The sequence below is a fragment of the Oreochromis niloticus genome, linkage group LG2 (assembly GCF_001858045.2).
Source record: "Oreochromis niloticus isolate F11D_XX linkage group LG2, O_niloticus_UMD_NMBU, whole genome shotgun sequence".
In the NCBI taxonomy this organism is placed as follows: domain Eukaryota; kingdom Metazoa; phylum Chordata; class Actinopteri; order Cichliformes; family Cichlidae; genus Oreochromis; species Oreochromis niloticus.
This window is the reverse complement of record NC_031966.2, coordinates 12,349,981-12,376,516: the sequence shown is the minus strand read 5'-3', so window position 1 is coordinate 12,376,516 and position 26,536 is coordinate 12,349,981. Positions and strand designations below refer to the sequence as shown.

The 26,536-nt window shown below is 39.6% G+C and overlaps 1 protein-coding gene across 3 annotated transcripts in view; it reads right to left on the bottom strand.

The window, feature by feature from the left end:
• Positions 1-97: 97 nt before the first annotated feature.
• Positions 98-26,536, bottom strand: part of fstl5 (follistatin-like 5) — a 176,907-nt gene continuing 150,468 nt past the window's right edge. For all 3 annotated transcript variants that reach the window (XM_005467247.3, XM_019363975.2, XM_003443412.4), the window contains 6 exons: positions 22,963-22,989; positions 22,624-22,742; positions 16,403-16,552; positions 12,159-12,266; positions 10,301-10,425; positions 98-2,519 (listed from right to left, as the gene is read on the bottom strand). In XM_005467247.3, the coding sequence (XP_005467304.1) occupies positions 1,817-2,519; positions 10,301-10,425; positions 12,159-12,266; positions 16,403-16,552; positions 22,624-22,742; positions 22,963-22,989 (1,232 nt within the window). In that variant the 3' untranslated portion in view covers positions 98-1,816. The remainder of the gene's footprint in view (positions 2,520-10,300; positions 10,426-12,158; positions 12,267-16,402; positions 16,553-22,623; positions 22,743-22,962; positions 22,990-26,536) is intronic.

Sequence of the window (26,536 nt, the reverse complement as noted above, 5' to 3'; positions counted from 1 at the left end):
GTCAGCTTGGCTCCTAAAGGAGCCTTTATTCCATAGCTGTAAAGCGGCCTCTATAGAAGGTCACTTTAACAACAAAAAGACACAACGATACACTTGGTTCATGATATATTTTTTATTGTTGGGTAAAATGACAAGCGTGTTTTCTCTATATAAATAACAATCACATGAAAGAACATACGAGACATGGCTATATGGAGGTGGAAGCAGTGTTTGTGATCACAATGTGCTGCTTGGGTACAGGATGTCCATAATGATAGCTGTGTGTTTTGTTTTTCATTCTTAAAAAGGAGTGTGCTGATTTTCTGAAATGAACAGAACCTGGCAGAATCTGTACACTGATGAGAAACTAATGGACTCACAGCCAGCCGCTATGTACAGGACATTAACAGAGAGAAAGGTCAGAGGTCGTCATCAGCAGAGTCGGGGTTTAAAACAGGAAAATTTAAATCAAAGTATATAGGCTTAACTGGAAAGACAGAATGACTATATATAATCTGTACACATCAAAAGTTCATACTAAATTTGAGATACAGTTGCCCATTGTGATTCAGAGTCATAGAGTGCTAGGGTGAAAATGCATAGAAATGTGTCCAGCTAGGAAACGGTTTCACTGACTACTGCAGGAGCATTTAGAAAGAGCTGCTTCTCATGCTCAAAGACCCTCTACACGGCACAACCACATCTACCCCAGTCCCCAGTGTGCTAGTTCATCATTACTTCACATTAAAACATCCACTTGAAACACGCTGTCAAACAGAGCAGACTACGCATGTGCTCCACATTCAGCTACACTCTAAGATGCTTTTCGTTTATTTGGTCCAGGGATATTAAAATTATGACAGAATTTTCTTCACACACGAGTGCTCTATTGACTCTTAGCTAAGGAACATTTTTGAAATATTTTAAATTTCATAATGTGTAAAGCTGGCAATATTTACCTAACATCACCACTGACTTTCATTTTTCTGCTTTGGACTATAAATGAAAAGAAGAGGAAAAAAAAAAAAAAACTATAACATTCAAAATCTTCCAAAGCTGGTTATAATTTCGGATCAAAGGTTACAGAGCACACAACCATAATGAACCACTCAGTCTCCACTTCAAACAGGATGGGATCACAGCAAGGGCTCGTTTTAATTAGACAGACTTGGCTGCATTCGATGGACGAAAGCTGTAGATTTGTGAGGAACCACTCACACTCACAATGAATGAAGGGGTCAAAGAAAGAGGTGTTAGTCTGCAGTCACACTGGGAATAATTATGCTAATTCCTCTGATGAAGGGGAATTTTCCTTGAAGGCACAGGAAAAAAGTTGGGAATGGGAAAATTATAAGATTTAATCTGGGTGTATACAATATATATGTATATATGCGTTTCTGCCGATTCACTTTAGTTTGTTTTTGTTAAGAGATTATCTACAGCATTCCCACACACTGAATACAACCGAATAATAATGCAAAGTTGCACATATTTATGATTTCATACCAATTTTTCTGAAAAAAATGTTACTAGCAAGCAACTTTGATGTAGAGGCAAACCACCAGGTGAAAACAAAACAAACAAACTTGGCTTCAAGACAATATCAATCAATTATGCCCTCACATATTTGTTCTTTTTTTAGCATTTTTTTATTTATTTATTTATTTTTTTCATTTTCGGATGACAGTCCTTCATCCGTTGGACTTTCAAGTCAATTTGGTTTCTGAATCTGTGGTTTTCATTATCGGACTCCCACAAAACTAAAGAATCTGCAACAGAATTCAGTGCATTAGTACCTTTGAAAGGAAAAAGCTCACTGGGTCTCATCGTCATGACCCTAAGACTCTCCCACCCACACCACCACGTTGCCTTTGAGGACATCGGTGATCTCACAGTTGAGCTTGTTGAGCCGTCCATCCAGGATGAAGAGGGACTCTCTGGACGGTGTCATGAGGTACTGTCCGAACAGTCCGCTGCCCGCCATGATCCTGTTCTTGCTGCTCCATGGCCACTCAAATGACTTGGTGGGCTCCTTCAAGCTCTTGATCATCTTGACTTTGCCGGTGCTCAGCTCCACAAACAGAGCGTCAGTTTGACGGCCGGAGCTGCCGAAAACGTTATACTGGTGGACCTCGGTGAAGGAGCGCTGGAAGGCCAGATCAGATAGGTGCAAGTTGGTGTGGATATCGAAGGGTTCCTGGATTTGCCCTCGCTCTGAGATCGTCTGGATTCTCATCAAGCCATCACTGTCATCGACAGTGACCAAGTAGTGGCCGTCTGGAGACACGTAGGGAGTGCCAGTGATGTCACGGTTTTGTCCAATTACGCTGTCTGTCACGCTGTCTAAGATGAGCTGAGGCTGCGTGGCACCGGTAGAGTCTGGCCTGCAGTTAACAAAGTAATAGCCACCCAGATGGGTGTAGGCTACAGACTTGGGGATGCAGTTGTACTCCCATAAACTGATGTTTTTCACGTATGAAGTCGTCTCCAGGTCAATCTTGTGTAGGACAGGCTCATTTCGATGAAAGATGAGGCCAAATCTGCAGGGAATTTAAAGAGAAAAACAAAGAAAAGATTTAATCAATATCACATTTTTCTTCTGAAATCCAAATTAAGAATCAAGAAACTGCCAACCCAGTTGACTGGTTGAACACTTTGTACAAAAGTAGTGTCAGAATATATCCAAAACATTTCGGTTTACCTGAGCATGACTTTAGTGATACTTTTTTCTCATTTAAGACCGTCCAAGCAGTAATGCACAACTGCCCAAATCTGCAGTTTGTTTAATAAACTCTTGAGGCTTCCTTCGAGATCAAATCAATCCCCACAGACCCCCGTGTTAAAATAAAACACAAATGTAGAAGCAAGTTTAAATGTTGTATATTATTTCTATATACAGTTTCTGATGCATAAACTCCAAATAATGCACAATGTATTCCCTATAATCCCCATCCAGCAAACATCTCGGTTATCTGACAAAATGCCCCAACTCAGCACATCCACACATTGCTGAGAATGAGATTTAGCGAGTCAGCCAGCGAAATTTGCCTCCTTAGTGATGCTGCAACATTTTCATTTTTAGCCTTTGTGGATTGTAATTGGTCAATGCTTTCCTTTAAACCAAGTGGAGTGAGTACCTGGAGAAAACTCACTCAAGCACAGGCAGAATATGCAAACTCCACAAAAAAGAGCTCAGCTGTCAGTCAATCCAAATCTAGGACCTTTTTACTGTACGGCATGAGTGCTAGCCACTGCAACACTGTGTTGCTAAGATTAGAAGATCATCAGGTACCGTTGTAGTTCTGACCGCCGGTGGCATTTCTCCCATGACCTGCTTGGAACCAATCGAAAGGCACCACCAGGAGTTGAGGCTGCAGATTAATTTGACTTAATATAGGAAACCTCACTCTGCCCGGACATTGAAATCGGATTGAGAGCCTGATAGCACTTTCTTGATTTTGTGGTTGGTGGCACATGACTATTATTGGTTAGTGGACCAATTAAACATGCAAGAAACTGATTTTAATCTATAAGTTTATAGATATAGGAAGATTTAGGGGGAAAAAAGTAAATAAATGTTGGGTTTAACTTGGTTTTCAAATGAAAACCAGGTCGCAAAAGGTATTTCGATGGAAACTCTTGTCATTCCGACATCCCCATATAAATAAACATACAGTCTCCTCAGTCGTGTTGTGTTGACAAATTTGACCAAAAGTGCACAAAAACAGTACATTAGACCTTGGAGGGTTTTTTTTAAACGCCTTTTCGTTGGATTGCTGCACAACTTTAGTCTAGTGAAACAAAATTCTAGAGTTTTACCTTTAACTCTAGGACTCATACTATTAGATAAAATATCTCAAACACTCCTGATGAAATTTGAAGTATATATTCATCTCTCCCCCAAGTTAATTATAAGAATCTTGATGATTCTTAGTTTTTCCATCCTACACCATCATCCAATTGCATTTTTAATTTTTTGTTTTACGACCAACTAGATCATCCCATCAGCTGCAGCTGTGTTTAGTTCTACACTCTTTATAATTTGTGATCTAATACAGACTGACTTGCAATTAGTGCTTGTAAGCTGAATTTGAGAGGCAAAATCATACATTTTTGGGCTGTCTTCTCCAGCTTCCCGGCCGTTTTGGATGATTAATGCAGAAGGACATCTTGTTAGTTCAAAGCTCAAGTCATTTGCTTTGAACAGTCATGCACTGTATTTGAAAATGTTCTGTAATGTTCGATTTTTTTAAAGAAATCTGACAGTAAAATGCCCCTGAGAAGCTTAACCTGCAGGTGGAAAAAAAAACTTAAATAAACCAGCACAATGCACATAACAAGACAAGGTCAACCTGAAATAAGAAATTGATTTTTTTTTTACTAGGTAATTATGAAGATTGTTGGACTGTCATAATTTTAAAGAAATTTTCAGGAGCAAAAATTAATGTTGCTGAGAGGTCCATTTAAACACTAAAACGACCATATTCTGCCCTCTGACAATCTTAATATTGGCTGTCTAAAATCATCTACACTTTCCCCTTTAATAGAATTATAGCAGTGTTATATGTGGGCAACAATCAGTGAAAATGCTACTCATTAGAAAAACCCAAAGAACCTCCTAATGGCACATTACACTTTAACAGCTGAACAGTTGGAATATGCAAGGAGCGGACAGGCCTCAATTAAATGCGAATACCAGGTGATTGATGCTGACAGGCACTTCAATCTTGCTGTCATTCATCATCTTTTATGCCGTTTGAACACCACACTGTCTGTACCTGTGAACAGAAAATGGCTGTTTGAAAGCCACACAGCACATTATCATCACTGTGAAGGGAATCATTGATCCAGAGATCATTGTGTCCACTGGGGCCAGGCAGGAGATTGCACAGGGTCACAGAAACAACTAAATCTGAGTTTTTGGTTTGTAACATGCGAGCATAAATTGACAACAACTATTTCTCACATGTGCGAGGCTGGCTTTACTCCTCAATTAATTATAGTTTACTTATTATGTGATCAGTATTTAGTTTTGGGGGTTTTTTTCTTAAAAATTTCCTGCCATTGGTTTGGAGCTGCTAACGATCGATGGCTTTTGGCATATTAAATAGTCTTTAATTAGCCTGTCTTATTATTAATGGAGCAGTTTTTCATATTTTGTGGCCACGTCTGGACTGTGCTACAAAACACTTGTCTGCATTTAGCACAAAAATTGTGGAGCAGACCATTTCTTTTCATTCATTTGCACAGGTAAAAAAATTTTTTTCAGTGTAATCAGGAAAACAGCAGATTTAATTGTTCTTTTTCTAACTCAGTGTTATTGTAAGAACTTGCAATATGAATTATTTGACCAGTTTCTGTTCTGCACTCCACCCCCTTCATACAGTTAAAGAGCTACTCTCTACTCATTGTCATTTAATAAAAATACAAAAAGCATGTTTTTAATTATTTTTAATTAATCCCTGTAAGGGGAACCAAGGATTTCAGAATAAGTAAAGCAAAGACAAAGGAAACAGGTCAGAGTAGGCAGGTTGCTGCAGGAAAATGGTAAGAGTAAGAGACCTGGACAGGACTTTTATTTAAGGCTAGAGTATAACACTGGACCAGTGCACTCATCCTACCAAGTTATTGCTCAGATATGTGAATGTGTTACTTCCATAAGAAGCAAGCAGTGATATCAGCAGCCTTTCAGAGTTTCTTTATTAATTTTGGCAGCAGAAAATACTTATACTAATACTTATCAGCCTAGCCTAGCCTAACCTATTAGTTAGGCTAGTAGAGTCAATGCTAGCCTAACTAATGATTATATCCAATAAACTTTTACTTGGAGTTGACATCAAACTAACATGAACTACACTTTGCTGTTTTTTTCCTGGCTCAGAACTGGTCTACACTGGTGGCTGTGTGCGTTTTTCACTTTGTCATTATGGGGTATTTGTAGAATTTTAAGGGTGAAAAATGAATTGAATCCTAAGATTCAATAAGAAACAACCACTGTAATATGACAAATTGTGGAATGAGTGAAGCGTTGTGAATACTGCACTGCATCCTAATCTCTCTCAATAAGTACAGCCAAAATCTCAGAACAGCCAAGACTTAAAATGTCCATTCAAATGAATTAATTAGATAAAGTTTCCATTATACAACCAGGACTTTAGTAATTTAGACTGTAAAATTTGTTGACAGTATACACTGGTTAATGTTAACTTTCATAGGTGGTATTCGAGTCACTGGAGTCTTACAAAGATTTATGATCATTTGATCATTTCTGTGAAACCACTGAAGCGGTTTTATGTCAATTAAAAACTAAACATGTTGGTTCTTGATTCTACTGTAGTGTCCCCCACCTATATTAAAAAATAAGCTCTGAAGGAAGATGGGGGGGATCTAGAAGAAAATCATCAGAAAAATGTATTGTGCAGTTTAAATCTGAAAAACCATTTTCATCCACTGGCAGGCAGAGCTGGTGATTTATAGACCAATATTACAACTCTGCCTGTCAAACAACACTGAAATTGTTTTGCCATGGATTATTATCAATATTGTGGCTGATCAATGACTAGTGCACAAATGCTGTGAAATACTGGTAACATGCTTGGAAGCAAAAGGTCAGTGGTGCATTTATCTTGCAATGAAACAAATACTTTTCTCAATGGTTTGACTTTTTTTTCATGTATGAAAAATTGATAATCAGACATTGTTTGGCCTTGCTGTGATGTGAACACAGCTGGGGTGCTTCATTGGCAGACTCGGATTGCTCTGTGCCAAACTGACAGCTGCTGTTTGTCGTTTGTACCAATGACTAATGCATTAAAGATTTTCCCCAATTCTGCACGACATGGCTATGTTCAACTAAGGCTGCTTTGCATGCTATCTCATCTCTGTGTCAGTGTTTTCACTTTAGAAATGGCTGAGTCTAAACACTTAACCCCAGAGTAATGTTTGCTATGCAGTTCAGTAAAAGATCCTCAGGGTAAAGCTTGTGAGCAGCCACAATGGATGCTGAACAGCAAAATATATCTAAAGCACAGCAATTCTTGTTCACCCATCCTCCAGCACAAAAAGAAACATCAAATCAACATCTTGCTTGACTTGTTTTGCCAAAAGGGAGTCTGTGCAATGATTAGAAATCTGTGGAAAAAAAAAGAAGTGTGGGTAGCTTGAGCTGCAGGGTGCTATAGATGTGGGCATAAATAAGAAACAACCACTTTTTTTTTTCTTTCCTTTTGCTGACATGTAAATTTGCTTGGCTACAAGTCGATGGTTGTAATGAATGACAGCCCCTGGAAGTTCCTGTTTGCTTTATAGTAGCTGCTGAGGGAATCCCCAGTCATTAAACAATCCCTGGAAGTTGCTGAATATATGTTGGCTGTTCACACACAGCTCATGTTGCTAAATCGACTAATCGATGCTGCGTTCCTGCCAGCAGATAAATGCCTGTGTGAGTACCAGATATATAAAGAAAAATCAGAGCCACAGGGTAGCAGTTAATTCCAACTTTCCTATTATCTGCAATAAAACAGCTGTCCAAATAAAAATTGTGTATAGATCCAAAGCTTTGTCTGCTCCACCTGTTGTCACACATTCTCCAGAAGAGTACTCGGCTTCAGCCTCAGGTACTGTGTCAGATTTTAGCCATATGAAAAACATTCATAATAGTTGCACCTCCAAAGAGAAAGCTTATTTTTAACTATGAGTAGCTGTTAAAGAGAGCAATTTTCACACAACATTGTGGGGAAAAAAAAGAAAACATGGTCACACTTTCCTGCAATCTTCCCTGCAGGTCTCAGTGGATCTAATTACAGCTGTGCCAGCAACCCCACCCATACTCCCACCACACACACACGCCGGACTGCTTGCTCCTCCTCGGCAGGAGACCGTTAACTTCCTGAAATCCTCCAGACCTCCTGCTTGTTCCCGGCCTCTCCGTGACATTAGCCAAGCGTTTGGGAAAAGCTTTTCTCTATCCGCGTTAAGCCTGGGTGTGACAGCTGCTCATGACATGTGAAAACCGAAGCAGCGTTTCGATGCACTCTGCACTCAGCAGGTCTATGCTTTGTTATTGATGAACTAAAGCGATAAAGAGCAGGTGAGGTGCCAACTTGCCCCCCCTCTCTGACTTTGTTGGGGCTTTTTTATTTTATCTTGGTGAGAACAAAGAAAACACTAATGACTCCTGTAAGTAGTGGCATTTGATGATAATACTAATTGCCGATTCATTCTTAAAACCACTCTTTGACCATTTGACACAAAGAGTTTGGGGATATCTTTATCAGTGTAAGAGGCAGCTCCATTTAATTGTTGTTATTCTGTTTTGGTCCTGATGTTTCTGAAAGGAAAATTTCAACAGCTATAAACGGCATACCTTAGTTAATTGTTTTTAAAGTTAGTGCACATTATGTGGACAACCTGTGCAGAACTGGAAATTAACTTAAGCCTCAGGTATTGCTGCTGATTTATCAGGTAATCACCATTTACTGGTAATGTCTAGCACCAAGCTCGGAAATTTGTTACATTATTTCCTTAAAAGAAAAAGAAAAAAGTCCAAAAGGTTGAAAGGTCTATTACAATCAAATTAGTAAAGGTAGGGCCTAGCAGGCAGCCGTCAGCTGTAGCCACTTTCCTTTGTCCCATCTGTCAGTCAAAACCTCTATAACCCCCCTAACAGGGAGTGGGTGTTTACTATTCGTAGAGGCCACAATCTTTTTTTTTTTTTTTTTTTTCCTGTATCCGGTTACAAAAATGCTTTTTTCAGAGACTCACTTTTGGAGCCAAAGTGGCCATTAAAGAAACACATCCTCGTTGGTGTTCTTTTCAGCCCCCGAAATTGCTGCATGAAGTGGACAGTGCAAAAGTTATGAAGCAAAAATTAGAATAAAATAAAATAAGAATAAATACAGTACACAACTGTACAGAATAGAATAGAATAAAATAGAATAAAATATACAATAAGATAAAAATAGAATACAAATGCTATATACAACTGAGTAAAAAATACAACGATGCCAGAAAAATACAACGATGCCAGAGATGAGAGATTAACTGCCACCTGCCTCAGCATCTTGTATCCTAGACCTCCCCCTCCCCCTTGCGTCTCCTTTGTTTAGAATTTGATACACAATACCTCTTAGAGTCTAATACTGCAGGAGCCCCTGCATCAGGGCACCGATGCCTAAACACCTTGGACATGTGTAAGTCTGTCACCCCAGCGTCTTCTGACCAACAGCAGTATTTGATGGCTTGGAATGTGAACCAGTTGGATGGGCTGAGCTTCTGCCTCCCAGACACTTTAATGTAGGCATGAATTTGCCTTACAGCTTAACGTGCCCTGAAGGGTAGATTCAGAATCTATTATGATGTATTATTAAATCTACAGAATTATAAAAAATGAATCGGATTATAAATTTACCAGTGTGACATGCTTATCTCTCTAGTCAGTTGCATTTGTCAGTCCTCTTATTTTTTGAGCATTTGAAAAGCACTGCGTACAAGATCTACCAGAGCTACTGTGTAATATTTACAGTCTTTGCACAGGAACCTGGAACACACAGCCAACAAAGATTTGATTTTAAGCAACCTAGCAACATTTAAGATAAAATAATAATTGATGAAAAATTAATTAATTAATCCAGTATTTGCAACTGTACTGAAATCTAGTAACTGTTCAAAAAGTTTTCAAGCAAGAATGCAGATCATTTTCTGCCACTTGCTGTTTATTACTGAAAACTGAATATTTTTGGTAATCTGTTGGTTGGAAAAATTAAGACTGAGATTAATTAGATTTTTTTGTTTTTGGAAGTTTTTATGACCGAGTGATTCGATTTAAAAAAAATCAGTAACTTTGACCTTTTTCTTCATGGCCAAACCAGACTTTAAATAGTCAAAGGATATTTAACAATTGTAAGGATGCTGCGACTTTCTGCAAGTTTCCTTTGAGATATTGCCAAGAAATGTAAAGCAAAGAGTACACTGACATATTTAACATTTCTAATACTTATAATAATGCTTATATTATTTATTGTTCTCTGCTTAGTTGTACAAGTTTTTTGTTGTTTTGATTTTTATGCTGGTTCTTGTTTGTCTTTTGAATTTATTTTAAAAATAAGGAATTATATGATCTGTTTCAGGGTGCCCAGTTTCATCAGATAACTATTTGGCCTTGATCCAAAAACCCACTCAAGTAGCGCCAAACAATGCCCATTCAAATTATTGTATTGAGTCTTGAAGAGATTTTAAGTAAAGTGAATAAAATGCCAAAGGGGTGAACCTAATTTGCAAATCAATTTGCATTAGGAATGTTGCTGGATCATGCTGGATGTACCTGATGTGGTTAATGATGAGGCTGGAGGCGGGAATGAAGAAATCGTCCACTCTGTCGAAGCGCCTGCCGACCGGTTGTGTGTGAACGGTGTGGTGGGAGACTCTTCCGCTGGCCTGATTGATCACCTGGTGAAGACCAACAGAGAAGCAGGTGGGTGTTTAAAATGAGCTTGATGAATACACTCAGTGCTGCTGGTTTCTCCTCATTAAAGTCTTTAAATCATACTTACTTGGAGCTAACAATGAACCAAAAGGGACTAATATCAGAAAGCTGCAATGGTTTCCAGCATTTTTTAACAGATAAAACTCTTCAGCCTCTCCTTGTGCTGTTGAGTTGCTGGAGCTTCTCAGTAGGAGGTGATGTGTGCTATATTCCTTGGTGTCTAAATAATAATCATGCATGCATGGAAGCATGCAGACATGTGCTTGTGTGTAGGCAGGGTTTGCTTTGATTGTACCACAATGCTGAAGGTAAATTGCCACAGACCAAATCCCAGCATTACACATCTCTGTGCTGCTGATGACAAACTAGAATTTCCAATGAAACCACTCAATTTGACTCAAAGGAAACAATTAAAAAACACACTCATTAAATATTTGTTCCATTTATAGCAAATTCCTCAAAATTGAACATATACAAAGAGTATTTACAAGGTGCAATCAATAAGTATAGTGAATTCCAGAATTTAAATAAATAAAGAAATAAATAGCAGATTTAGTTAGTACTATAACAGCGCAAGTGCTATTTTCCGTGTTCTCCAGAGGTCCTGCTTTTACCACTTGAAGTATGCAATGTGTGCTGCACTGGCTCTCCTCCAGCAACCCTTCATCTTGAGGATCACGTTAAAAATTATTACATGAAATTTGGGTCATTTTGATGTTGACCCAACAAGTTAATGTTTGCTGTTCACAGAGACACAAGTGGTCAGCACAGGATATCTAAAGAGCAGTGTGAATGAGATGGACCAATCCTGATGTGCAAAAAAAAGCACCATCTTTTGATATATATATGTTAATTTAACTTTTTAATGATAAACACTCTACATTTGTGGTCAGAAGTTTATGTGCCTTGATTTATGTGTAGTGGTTCAGAACCAAAACCTACTGCTGCAGCCTTCATGCTTGCTGCACTCGAAGTGCCTTTTAATTAGGCAGGTAAGACAAATAGGTCAACAATTTAAAATCCCGAAGAGACTGAATGATTAATGCATTTATGTCATTTTGGAAAAAATGGGGAATGGGATTTTTTGGAGTAATCTACATTTAATAACTTAAAATATACTCTAAGGGAGAAGCAATAAAAATAAAATCTTTTTTCAACTGTCAAATAATGCACAGCTAAAGTCACTGAATTTTTTGTAGGGAGAAAAGATCAGTTTGGTTTTTTATCACCTGTAGCTTTCTGGATTGGCTTTGTTGGTAATGTTATGCTAATATTTATTCCTTATTGCTGATTTTACAGCTTACCCTGTGTGGAGATAGGCTTGTGTATTTAATATAATCAGCAGGAAGATATTAAGTTCCTCTATCAGCTCCCTTTATTTATAGAATCCTGAAAGGATTCGTTGAGTAATAGAAAATTAATGACCAGTTAATTTGGCACTGTTGGTAAAGGAAAAATGAGCAGCCTTGGACTGTGGGACACCATGATTGGTATTTTTCACAATTTTCTGACAGTTGGTGAACAAAATACGTTTTAAAGCATGTGAACCATCCGAACTTTGCCTTGATAGTCTGCATCTCTGTGCTTGTTTGTATAACTCACTGCTTTCAACAGTTTCACAAGGACAAAAACGGACAAGGACTGCAGAGGAGAGGAAGACATTGAAATATAATTAACTAGTGAACCACAGACACACCTGCAGGGTAGGAAAGTTCTTCTCCGTGTCTCCCCAGCTGAGCAGCCACACCTGGTCATGAGATTTGTCATAGTGGAGCTTCACCGGATACGGGTCAGTGCTGACCGTCTGAAAGAGAACACACAACCGATCGAAAACCAAACTGAGCCCAAAGACAGCAGGGCCATGGTATAATAACGCAAGGCAAACTAGACTTGGTGTTTGAAGAGATCCCTCTTTGATGTGCAATGGTAATGCTTTTGAAAAGTTTTCCTGCAGACTAATGCACCGCGGGTTGACAGGACCAAGTCTTCTTTTAACAAGGTAGATTGGAGGTGTGCTTTTTATGTATAAGGTGTGTTTGGTGTTGAGCTGCATTTCAAATCAAGTGGTGACAGACACAATTGCTTTACCACACTGAAGTAATTGCTTTCAGTCTTTATCCGTTCTTTGACACACAGCGGCAATATTCCCAACCAGAACAATAGATGAGTCGTATGTGACAGAGAAGCGCTCCTCATGCATTATGTCCACCTGAGTGCAGAGAGACAGCCGGCTCAAAGGGAATACGGAAATCTCAGGGGAAGCGAGAGCATGCAGTAGCTTTACTTTTCACAACAGCAAGAAAAAGCAATCATCTTTTTTAAAAAGAATTATTGCAACCCTGTATTCCCACAACCCCCTTTGACTGCAGCTTTCTTTCTATAATATTTGTTTTGCCACAAAGTCCTAATGGTATTGTTTACCTTGGCAAAATATATACTGTATTACTGAGAGAGTAAACCTCTCCTAAGAGAGTTATTGCAAATAAGATGAGAATATCTGTTGAATCCTAACTAATCTCCGAGCATGTAGTCATCAGAGAAAACAGGTGTTCACGTTGTTCTTTTCCTCTCGACTGACAACTTCTTTCTGGCTGAGGAAGATTATAAAGATCCTCAGCCAATATGCTCTAGTAACTTCTGCAGATCTGTCAGAGATGAAGCGCGGAGAACATTGCAGCTACTTCCACACAAGTATCCGCATGCACTCCGCAATTAATTAGTTATAATGCACGGATTGGAATACAGCTTGCTCATTAAAAACTGTTAACCTAACAATTTAATTGGTTACAAATTTCAAAACGCAAATCGCTTGTTATTGTTGCTTTCGGCACGTCAATCATATTAATAATCCAATGAGAACACGAAAATCTAGGAAACCAGAACTTGCGTGTCTCTTACCATTCGAGACGAGTGACGGGTTCAGGTGGTTAATTAACAACTGGTAATATAATGCAATGAAGCTAAACCTCCAGGCGACTGAATAATGAGCTTGTGACAGACTCTGGGACACCAACCTGCTTACTGGCAGGTCCCTGAGAGGCTGGCAAGCCGTAAACAGCTATCACAGTGTCAGGAACATCTGCAGGGATCTGAACAGCCCGGAATTAGTCTGACACACCCAAAAAAAACCCCGCTGACACTGATGATTCAACTCCACACTACTCACTGCCGTTTCCTGAGAAAGCCTTGCATTACAAAAAAAAATCCACCAGGAAAAGAGACGGGTGCAGCAAGGTGGCAGAGTGTTAAAGGGGCGGCTTCCTCACACCATCTGTGAGGAAGATGGCAGGATTTGCCATTTTAAAGTATTTCTGAAGGGTTGCCACGCGACAGTATCCATGAAGAGGTGGGTCTCAGGGTCACTCGGTCATCACGTTGACGCTAAGGTTAACTGTGGGTCTTGACAGTTGCAGTTTGTATGAAATGGGTCAGGTCAGGGATTAGCAGTCAAACAAAAGCTGATCTTAAAGCTGAAAAAGCAGCACTTTAGAGCAGCAGTTCAAGTGGAACAGAGCCGGGCTGATGCACTGGCAAGCTTTCAAGCAAGTAAGAAACACAACAGACTTCATCAAGTAGAAAAATTCAACACATGCAGACAAAGCCCTGCACTCTGCTGTTGATACTGAGGTTGCTTATCAGAATGATTTTATAATCTCTCTGTAGTGGTGACAGCAGTAGCTGGGAACCCCTGGTCAAAATCTCTGCTACTGTAAATAGTTAAGTGAGTAGATGATAAGCTGATGTCTAAAAAGACAAATATGAAGCATTATTTTGAATATTTTAAGCAAGATTAGAGCACGCTCTCTGTTTTATATAATTTTGGTGCAAAATAAAAGTTTGGGCACCCCACAAGATTTGACTCTCACATAAGTTTTGCCAAGGTTTCCAACCTTGATTACGGTAGCTTGTTAGGCCCATTTTCTTATTAGGTCAGAATTATGGAAAGGCCCGGGGATGCATATTTCAGAGTTTAATAAATACTCCTAAGACCTTGTCCCAACAACTAGGAGCTGCCAACTACTCTCAAGAACAGAGAATAATTGATGCCCACAAAGCTTGATTACAAGAAAATAGCTTTTTTTCAAGTAGAAGCTTTCTTACTTTGTAATGGAATTAAGAAACGGCAGTTAACAGAAAGTAGAGGTCAGGTTGAAAGAGCTGCTTCAATAATTGCTAGAAAACCAAATAAAAATGTTTTTTTCTTAAATAGACATTTGGAGTGGGTCTCCACGATTTCATAAAAATAACCTTCATGGAATCAGAAGTTTGCCATCCAAACAACATCCAAACAAACCAGATGAATGGCAGACTGCTACACTGAACAGCGAAGTATTTGGAGCAAAAAAGTGCAGATTTTCATGAAAAGAACTCCTCTCAAACTGTCGCACCATTTTAGATTGACCGTGCTTTGGGTTCTCGCTGTTAGAGGAAACAATGGATTCAATTAAATACCAACTAGGAAAAGCATTTGGCTTCTACGGCAGGAAAATGACCTTAAACGCACCTCAAATTCCACAATGTGCAACCTCAAGAAATGCAAACTAAATGTTTTATCATGGCTTTCAGATTGGGGACTGGGGACAGTCCATCAATGAAAGCTTATGGATAAATCTCTAACAGTAGTGCATGCAAAAAATCTCTGAGTATTTAGTAAACAGAATAGAATGAGTACTCTTAGCTGGCTTCAAAAATATGTACAAGCAGTGATGATGTTTCAGGCTGTTTTCAAGCAAGATAACAAAAGTCATCCTGCCTGAAATATTAAAGAAATGTGTTTTCTTCTTTAACGTTTTCTTTTTTTTGTACCAGATGGGCACGATCATCTCTAGACTTTACAGAGGATGATCAGAAAAAGAGAAAAATACCAGGGAGAGGCAGTTTATAGCCAAAAATGTTTTGTTGGTGTCAGACATTGGGGAAAAAGACTGCTTCAGACAGCTTCAAGCTAATAGGAAGGCAACATTAACTCAAATAACTAGCTGTTCTGTATGCAGAACAGCATCACTGAATGTGAAACATGTTGAACCTTGAAGCCGATGGGCTACATTGGCAGGTGTCACTAATGCTGGCTGCTATAAACATGAACCTGAGGCTACGTTTTATGCAGCCTGAAAACCAAAGGTCGTCAAACCTGATACAGCACAGTATCAGACACAATGTACCTAATATAATGTCCATTACTACACTAATTTATGTACATTTAGTTAATGAATCAGAAAATGTATTTTTATGCTTGGTGGTGTTTTACTCAGACTAATAGACCATAAACTGGAAAATTATTTAGTCTACTGGCGTTTATTACCCAGAATACTTGGTTGAAGGAAGTGTGGGTTAACAAAGAAAGCTGATAACCACCATTCTGATACCTTTCATTAATGCTCTGTTTTGTTGAGCCAGATGACATGAAGAAAGCCTGGCTATATTGAATTTACTTTGGTCTACACTCCTCATACATCGTCACACCACAGCACTCACTTACTTGTACTAATGCTCTACTAAACTGTTACTTAAGTAGAATATTCCAACACCTCTGATACAAGTGTTTCCCAAATAACTGGATACAGGTCATAGTTTAGGCCCAAAGCATTCACATATTTGAGCTTCATGAAGGAGGATGATGTATGGAACTGGAAAGGAAAAAAAACATGTGTGTCCTTCATTCAGCAAAATCAATCACAGAAAATACCCATATGGAGCAATGATGTATTGAAGGTTTTTGTGAAATATGTTGCGTTCAATCAACATGGGGACACCAAGCAACCTTGAGGTTTTTTGGCACAGATGGAGTCAATTACTGTAAACAAGAACTTTTCACCTTTACAAAGACACAAACAGGAAAGATTCTTTTTTTTCTTGACCCGTGTTATCGTCAGACCCTCTCTCTGTGTTTCTGGCAAAACGGACGAGAACTTGTTTTTTCCGGTTTAGCCCGACAATTACCTGGACGGCCTTCTGAGACTGGATGTCAACTATGAGCACTCGATCCAAGGTTGGCTGTGTCACATAAATAAACTTGTCCTTGATGTTGACCGCTGATGACCACACACACCTCTGAACCGCCTCTCCTGGTGAGGTGGGGCACACTTCCTCCTGCAAAAACAAAGGCGCGCGCGCACACACACACACACACACACACACACACACACACACACACACACACCGACAGTGAGCTAATTGTTTTTCATATTACAGGGAAATACGTCTCATTAAAAAACAATTACCTTCACCTAGTCGTTTTTCTGTGTTGTTTACTACCTGCAGTCTTATCACCTATGCTGATGTGAGTCGTGCTATCTTGGCAACTTGGATAAATGAGCTTTACGTGGTCCAGCGAAATCTCTGTAATCGCTCCCACTTGTGCGCACATATTCTTCAACACAAAGCCCGCGGACAGTCTACGGCTGTTCAGCTTCCACTCCTGGCAGCTCTCGCCTTGCTGGCTAACGGGCAACTCAACCAGCCTTCTGGCTCTGGAGATTTCCACCTCTCACCCCCTACCCTAGTCATCCAATCCTCCAGGCAGTGCCCAGTCGTCCATTTCAGACTCTGTGGGACAATTTTGGGAGCTGCAAGGATGAATGAAGGGCTCCGGCATGGCGGGATAAACACTTTCTCTCATATTTACAACCACAGAGGCAGCCCATGACAGGTCCCTTTCCACTGGCCAAATTTTCTTGGTTTGAGGGGCATTATTTAATCTATGAACTTGACTCAACTTTATATTAAGAATGGGGGGGGGGGGAACGAGAAGGGATCTAAACTCTACTTCCGACCTCCCTAGTGTCTTCTCTGTAGGTTAATTTGCACACAAAAACATCCAGCTAAGAGGTCATTTCAAGAAGCTAATCACTAAATCAATGACACTGCTTTGGATTTTCTGGCTCCATCACAAGGATTTCAATTCTCTGTGACTACATTGTCCAGGTGCAGCGCCATCTGTTACTGTTTATTCCAAAAGAGGTTGGAGGAGTCTTTTTTAAAAGCCAGAAATCCTTCCACTTTGTGAAGTAATCGTTGAGTCATTGTTATTGAACCCTGCGACACCCCTGCAGACCTACGCTGTGGTCATTTTGTTGCTAGGGTGGCACCTTTAAGAAGTGAGAAGTCGAACATCTGATGCCCAGCCGAGGGTGTGAATGGAGGCGGCTGTAATCCTCTCTGTATGTGTGTTGCATATGTCAGTATGTATGTGGGTGCAATCGATGTATGCAATTTATGTTGTAACTGACAGGTTTTAAAGACTGCAAAAATTTGCTGTACTCCTTTATGATGGAAATGACTACAGTGTGATACAAAACAATATATATCTTTTCATCAAATACTGCAGTAGGACATTATGCTGCAGTGAATTGATACAGCGGTGTTGTATTTCTTTAAAAGATATTTAAAAAAATACTAGTGTGAAGTTATATTTAGAGGATTTTTACTCTCTACACTTGTGAATGTGGATGATGACATTTAAAGAGCTGCTGTGAGAAATATGAGGCTTCTGATATTCTCCAGCTTAGCCGCCGGATGATTTGTAGAGCTAGTACATTTGTGACACATAAGTCGTCTGTGGGGAGGGAAAGTGCCGAAAACAGTGAAGCAGCAACATCCAAAAGTGTCAAAAAGAGAAACTTTGTGGTAAAGTCACGGCACAATCATGTCTAATCTCTTGAGGTGTTCCTCCAAGCTCTCAATCCAAACTTCTGTACTCTTATAGTATGACGTGATGCAACTCACAATATTTTTTTTAACATGTACTGATAGCTTAGTTAGAACCTAAAGCTTTTAGAGGATTCTCTAAGCACATTTTTCAAAAAGCTTTAGGTGAGTTCCAGCTAGTATTACCCTAAAGTGTTTTTTTTCTTGTTGAACCAGCATGCTAATTATCACCCTTGAGAGTAAACAAGGTCCTCTTGGAATACATGAGACTTAGAAAACACTTCTGTTAAAATTAAAGAAATATAGAGAGAGTGTTCAAGCTGTTGACTGAGTCCCGTCAGTTTTCTAAGATAAATGTGGCATTTCTAAAATTCCAATTATTACATTCTATTTACCCTATTGTTATTGTTTACAGTTGACTGTTTGACTGTTTTATGATTAAAATTATCATTAAAAATGTGAGGTTTATATACATACTTAATGCATTTACATAAGTTAAGCATTTGGGTTCTCTATGCTCCTCCTACTCTGGAAATACCAACAGCTACTCTTCCACTCTTTGTTCAGTCTAAGTTCCTCATGGTCACACCACACCCTCCTGGTCCAGTTCTGTTACTACTGGAGGAGGACCAGCCACCTCAGGCAATGCCTGGATCTGGCCAACATCGTGTGGCTTATCCTTGGGGCTAAGGTATAGTCCCAAGTCTGTTCTACCCCCTGAAACACCAAGCGGTGAGTCCTAAAAAAGAACACTACGAGCTGCTTCCATCCACACCGAGAGGGTATTCAGCCGATCAACAAATTTTATCTACTGGAAAATGTGGATGTATCGCGCTCTGGTGCAGGTAGAATACCAAGTGGAGCACCAGGTGGAGGAGGAAAACAGTGGCGCAGTCTACAGCGTGGATATGGAAATTATTTTTATTGTACAAAAGACCAAGAGCAACGATAGTAAAGTGCAAACTGCGTCCATCTGAGCGCATCCATTCGTGTTTCTTTGATTTAACCTTTACTAACACCCAAAAATGTGGAACGTTTAGTACGCATTTGAATTTTTCCTGCCTTTTCCTGTCTTAATTACTGTAACTCACTTGTGATGTGCATCCCACAATCTGCAATAGGCCATCTTTAACTGCTCTAGAATGCAGCAGCTAGGCTGCTAACAAAAACTAGCTATATTGCTAACAACATAAAGCCCATCTTGTACAGGGACATGTGCTGAGACATTACTGTGGCAGTAATGTCTCTCTCAGATAATCTGTACACACTCTTAACTGTTCCATGCTCTTATTTTAAAAACCAGAGGGGATCATTTTGAGGTTGTAGCTCCTACATATTGGAACAGGCTAAATCTGTGGTTTGTTTCAAACAACTGCAGAAAACGTAACGTAACAATTTTTCTGCAGTCATTAGTTTTTAACCTTTTGTCCTTTTTCTTAACTATTCTTCTTCTAATGTGCAGGAGAAAATCTAAGACTATCTTTAACTCACATTTGTATATTTAGACATGTACAACTATCTTTAATTTGTGGTTGTCTCCAAACTGTGAAGCACTTTGTATGTTTTAAAAGGTGCTATAAAAAATAAGCTATTGTTATTGTTTACAGTAAACATTAAGACAACCACCGCACTTAACATAACCCTGTAGCATAAAAAAACAAAACAAACACCTCATAACATATCTGATTGTCCTTTGTTCCACAGGAAACCAAATAAAGATGCTTCCTGAAGCAGAATTGGACATCATTGTGTTTTCTTCAATACGACATGTATTGCAGTTAAGCAGTCTATATGGTGGATTTGGATAATGGATTGGCTGTGCATAACCAATCAATCCTCTGTGATGGAGAAAACGTGAGCACTGTGCTGGGAAACGGTCTCATGTGTTCACACCGCAATCCACCAAGACAAGAGTGGAGTGCTGCAGTGATTGATATCCTAATACAAACACCTCTCAGAGGAACGCTTGGCTGATTGTTGCGCGTTCATGGCATCGCTTTATGTATAACAGCCGTCCAATCAGTGCAGGGCTCCTGGATGAAAGGCAGCTCAGAGGAAAGCTGCTATTCGAGAACACGTGTAAATCTAACAGGTATCTATCAGCTGGGTGCTTTGAATGTTTTGCTGCTTGAAAGCTTCAGTGATAAACTGTGTCTCAGTAGGGGAGGCTCGGTGTAAACAGTCCACTGCCATGTGAAACTCACTCTGACTGCATGAGCTATGTTAGTGAATTAACACCATGACCCAGTGGGTACCCTACGTGTCTAGTGGGCATTGTTTTGTTCAACTATCCATCCATTTGTCCATTTCTTACCACTTATCGGGATCCAGGTCGTAGGGCAGCAGTCCAAACAACACAGATGCTTAGACCAGCCACTGCTTTAACTCTTCTGGGGCGTAACTGAGACATTCCCAGGCCAAAACAGAGATACATCTCTCCAGCAATCTTGGGTATTCCCCTTGGTCCAAATTTGGTGATATGCCCAAAACACCTTACCTTGAAGGCATCTTAGTTAGATGCCCTTTTCGGAGAAGCGGAGGCTTTACTCAAGAATGACTCAATTCCTCACCCTCTGTTATGCCCAGACACAGTCTAAAAGAAGCCAATTTCTTGAATCTGCAACATTGATTTACTTTTTTTCTGTCACTGAAGGTTGTAGACACAAGTGAAGCTAGGAACCCAGACTGACCAATAAATCGACAGCCTCATCTTCAAACTCAGCTCTTTCCACTTTGACAGATCAGTAGTGCATCCACATCAGTACACTGCACCAGGCCTGCCTGTCAGTCTCTTGCTTTTCTCTTCCCTCATTAGTTATCTGACGGAAGCAAAATAATAACATATTTATGTGAACAATGTTAGGAAAATGACTGTTTGAGCCTGTTGTTTTTGCAGGTTTACAGAACACGTTTGTTTTTCTTCCTTGAGTGAAAAAGGCTCTAATGAAATTACCTGGTAAATGGGGAGGAGATGATGGAGACCAATTGGTGGGTTTGCTTTTGTTCTTGTGGAGTTTGCATATTCTCTCGATGGCTGTGTGTGTTTTCTAGCTCCCTCTCACAACAGGTAATCCTAAATTTGCCATGTGAATGGCTGCATGTCTATCCATGTTAGCCCTGCCTCCACCACCCAAGCTGTTGGGATGAATTTTTCCACTGCGGACGACAATCTTCTGGTCTAGTCTGATCTTAATTCTCTTTGGGGTTTCTCTGAAAAACGTTCAAATTAATCTATACTGCAATGGAAAGCTTTAGGTCCATTCATTTAAAAATCAGGAGAAAAAGGAGGACATTGCAGCATTTACAATGGATCTGTTGCTGACATAATAAGATAATTACACCATCATTTATCAAACAAGTGTGTGAGAAAATGCAGATCTATATTTAAATCATATTTGCAATCAACTGTTCAGCAGGACACTGAACGTTCAGCAGCTTAGCTGACTCTGAACCTCAGATAAATCCAACTGCTCACAGAAGCTGTCACTCTGTCGGATAACAGCGCACTTGATGTGTAGGATATAAATAGTGAATAACACATTACATCCTTTCAGAAAGATTAACAAACACTTCTGTTTGTCCACAGGAGTCCACTGTAAAACACTAAGATCCAAACACTGACATTTAGATCTATGCAAGCCAAGGGCTTACAAGAGTATTCAAGCACCTCTCCTCTGCTTCCACTTCATTAAATTAACTGGTTCACTGACAAGATTTTCCAAAGTTAAAATAAAAATTTTACAAGGAACATTTCACAGTGTTGCGAGTTCCTGGCAGGCACAAATCATAACAGTCTTTGGACTTTAGGAAAAGAAATGGGTTTTGCAAAGTGATTATGCAGAGAGGCATGAATTTATATTAAATAATGTCATTAAAATTATTACAATTAAATTTGAAGTATACTAGGTTAGGTGCTGTTAATTTTCAACATTGGAGTTCTGACACTTATACAAAGGAAGAGCAAAATACCCTGTTAAATGCACCATAGAGGTCTCCTTTTATGCTGCATGTCGGCAAAGAAACCACAATGTGGCTCACGCAAGTGTTTTTCTTTTTTATACACTTTATACTTTTGGATACATTAACAGTGTTTCTAACCAGAAACCCACTGTTGGTTCAGGTCTTCTGTAAAAATGTATTAAAAATAATTACTGTAAATCCTTTACATTTATAGTATTCTACATCACTGCTTTAGAAATGCATTATAAACTATGATCTGTTTTATAGCAAAGCCCAAAACTGACACTAGATATTCATTGAGAACTATTTCACTGCTCTTTGAAGACTGCAACCTTCTCCTGTCCCCCACCTTATGGCTACATATAGTTATGGTCGACTTCTAATATGCTAGCTTTGAGCTTTGCCTGGTTGAGTTAGACGTCTTTACACATCTTGCTGTTTCATTGGTGGCTTACAAAAAACCTCTGGCAGCATTACTGCCACCTTCTGACTAGACTTGGGCTTTTTCGTACATTTTTAATGCACTGAATCTTAAATGTTTTCTGACGACTCACCTGCAGAGCCAGCAGCTTCTCACTGGGTTTAATGTGCCGTTGAATCTCACATGCAACCGGCTGAATGACTTTGATCCCATCTTCATAAAACACATAGAACATGTTGCCAATGCCGAGACCTGCGAAGGAGTAACAACAGCACCGTTATATACGGAAAAAGCTTATGAGACTGCACCAGTACGAACATTTCGAACGGAAATAAGCATACAACATTGTTATCTACTCTCGAAGCATCAAATCATTTAATCCTTCTCATCACAGTTCAGTAACCCTATTACAGAAATTCAATTAACTCAGTTTAATGAATGCTATAGTGGAGCAGAAGCAGTCTAGACGTACCTTCTTCCCGCCACAAAATGTTTGCCACTGCAAGGAAGGAAAAAGAGGAAAGCACAGATGAAAATAAATGCAAGAATCAATAGTGTCCCTTTGTGAGAACTAACACCCAAATACTGACTCCTGTTGAGGCAAAGAGGAAAGCAGACCACATGAAAGTTTTATGGAAGCTGTCTGTCTGACACCAAGTGCAACAAACAATCGATGGAGCCCTCTGCTTGGAAATAATTTGATTCCAAACACTGGAAAATGGAGTGCAGGCAACAACAAGTACTGTAAAACAGCTTATGATTTTTGGATGCTGCAATCTTACGAAGAGAGAGGAAAAAAAAAAATCCTAGACCTCAGATCATCATCCATCAATATGAGCGTTATGGGTAAGCTGCCTTAGACACCCATGAGTAGTCCACAGGTTTCAGGCTCAGATGATTATCATAAGTCATTAGGAAGGATTAATGTGCTGCTTCTTCAGTGGCATGAAACCTGTTTTGGCTGCTATAACAGGTAATTTCTCATTAAATTTACTTAGAAGTGACTAATGACATGAAATGTGGGATGAAAGCCACATAACACCCTGAATGTTCACTGGCGACCTAAGACACAGACTGACAGTGGGCTCTCAAAGCAGCCGCTGGATACTCGGAGAGAAAAGATGACATTATAAGACTAAATAGTGAGAAGAAAATCTAGAGCTATTATATACTTTCCATGTAAAGATAAGAGCAAATTCTTCTACTCAATCATTCTCATCCCCCAACCCGCCACCACCACTATCATCTCACACTGGCTTTTAACTGTGACCTTCTCTCATTGTTCTGTGTCCCCCAGTCTTCTCTCTGCTTCCATTCCATCTTCCATTTTCATGCATTTTCAGTCTACAAACCAATCTCCAGGCCAATTCACATCCGATTCTAATCTCGCCTCTATTGCAGTGCTCATTCCCGCAGCCTCTTGCTCGGGTGGACGGATGCAGAGAAAGAAAAGGGAGCTGAGACAAAGCCAACCAGACACCACTGTGCCGTTAGTCAGCCTTAATCTTTCAAAAGTGCTTTGTCAAGTCTTTCCTGTGCACTCTTGCATACCTTTTAGCTCATTAAAAGTTACACAAAAGGAGTGGGGTGTATAGCGGGGTCTGGAGGATCGAGGAAGGAAGGAAAGCAAGGACAAAACAAAAAGGAAAACAATACAATTTATTTGAGATCTGCCAAAAATGGAAAATGGAAAAGAGGAGCTGAGATGAGATCTTGTGTGCCCCGGTCTTTTCCAATAGTCCACAGTATTGATGCTATTCATCACTTGGCAGAAACACTGTGGCTGTTCTGCGCATACAAGGAGCCCATACATCAACTTCATCATCCATATAACAAAACAAGCTGGCTGCCACTGTAGGCAGTGAGTTCACTCTTTCTGGCCGTAATAACTATGTTTCCACTGGGCTCCAAACATCGGGGACGCCACGCTCACCAGCCAGTCTGGCCTCCGCAGTTCCTACCCGTCAGCAAGGTTACATAAATTCAATTTGTTTACAAGAGCACGCTGCTGCGACAGTGGGCCAAACAGCCTGTGATGTTCACCACAGTGGCATGGCAGAAGACAGTATAATACAGCTAAAGTAATTGGGTCACAGTAGATGCAAATGTAAAATGTAATTCAGGATGACTGCCTTAGGTGTTCAGCGTTTTATTGCTCTTTCCAGGTATTCTTTACGAAGTTTCTTGGAAAAACTGACCCAGACTTATGCTTTAATTATAAGCTCTACACACGCACACCTTCTCGACAGTTTGGAAGTACAAAGCCTACTCGCTGCTGTAGCATTATATATTCAGAAAGTGAAAAAATAATGCTCGAGAAAACAGGGAAAAATATCATTCTTCCTCTTCTTTCTTTCATCATCTACACTGATACAAAAGTCTTTTGAGAACGCTGATACCATGCAGAGCAGGTACCCCACAAATCTGTGCGAAGCCAAAAAGATTTTTGCATGTGCCTGCCAACTCCCACTTGCAGTACATCGAGGCCTGGATCAAGATGCCTTAGGACTCTCTCCTTTGGGTCTTAGCCAAGCCCTGTAAACCCGAATATCAGCAGAAATTTGTCTTTATCAACGGTGTCTAATACTACTTTTCAAATGCTCCTTTAAAAAAAGTAAATACGTGTTCCTTTTACCTACAACCCCAAAATGTTCTGTTCTTCGAATTTTCTCTGTGTTGATTTTCAGAATTAGGTAGTTGATCAATTTTCTTGTAGGTGTTTTCAAGAAAGACTATTTTCTTAATTTGCTCTACACTATGAGTGACGCTGCCTACAAGTGAACACTACAGTACTTTCAGCATGAATAAAAAAGACTGGTTTTGCCACGACATATTTTTGCCTTAATGCCTCTGATTTAAAATGAAAAAAGCTCAGGAATTTACCTGAAACCACGTTTAGAAGTCAAACTATAAATCTAGGGAGGCAGTTCAGCAGGTAGAGCAAGTCATTTACTAATCAGAAGATTGGTGGTTTGATCCTTTGCTGCTCCAGTATGCATGCCAAATGTCCTTGGGTAAAATACTAACCCCAAGTTTGCATCTATTGGATTATGAATGTCAGATAGAAAGCACAGATAAAGTTCCCATCACAGAGAGAGAGTGAGAGGGCTGTTATTGTCTGATACTGCTGCAGTTTCAGTGAAAAAAAAACAAAAAAACCACACAGAACTGCACACCACTATTGAGAACTGAGTAATTTTCAAAACAAATGCAAGAACGCATGCCAAATATGTAACAATAAAGAAGTGTTCATCCACAGCAAGGTGCTCATGGTAGTGACAGCCCAAAAGTATGTAAATATACACATAATATACACTATTAAATTGGATGGGATGTAATGCCAGATGTCATGCCAGACATGTTTTCTTTTACTTTCAAAGCACCAAAGAGTGAGTGCCATTTAGTTCCATTATATAAAAAGAGAAGGCAGATACCTCTGCAACTGGCAGCTCACACCAAAGCAATCTGACTTTAGAGTGAACTGTCCCTTTAACCTCAGTTTATCAGACAATGCTCTGGGCGCAGGGTGGGAATCAAAAAACAGTTCGAGTTGAGAACCGCTTCCAACTGTCCAATCTATCTCGACTGTATGCCCCCAACTGCTTTTATCAGCACTGGCACATTTTTCTGACAGATGAACATGTCAAACTGATGGAAGTGGAGCTTTGACACGTGAGTCACACTGAGGCCTTTTTTTCCATACTCTGGTTCTAAATTGTGCTCAGACAAATAATTTAAAATTTTATGCTTATGCCGATCCCTCCCGTTTTAGAAGAAAAGAAAAGAAATGCAAAAATTAAGTACAAAAAAAGGGGTACAGAAAACTTGTTAAATACTTTTAAGTTTTCAGTATATACACGTTGGTCTTTCTACTGAGAGGTCTGACATCATTACCATTGTGCAGGCCCTTTAACACAATGAAAAGTACAGAGTACAATTTTTAGGGGGCAATTTTCATATCATGAGCCGTATGCTTTACAAAGAAAAGCCACAGCAGAAATCTTTATCCAGTTCTAGGAAATGAGAATTATAAAGCAGTGCACCTT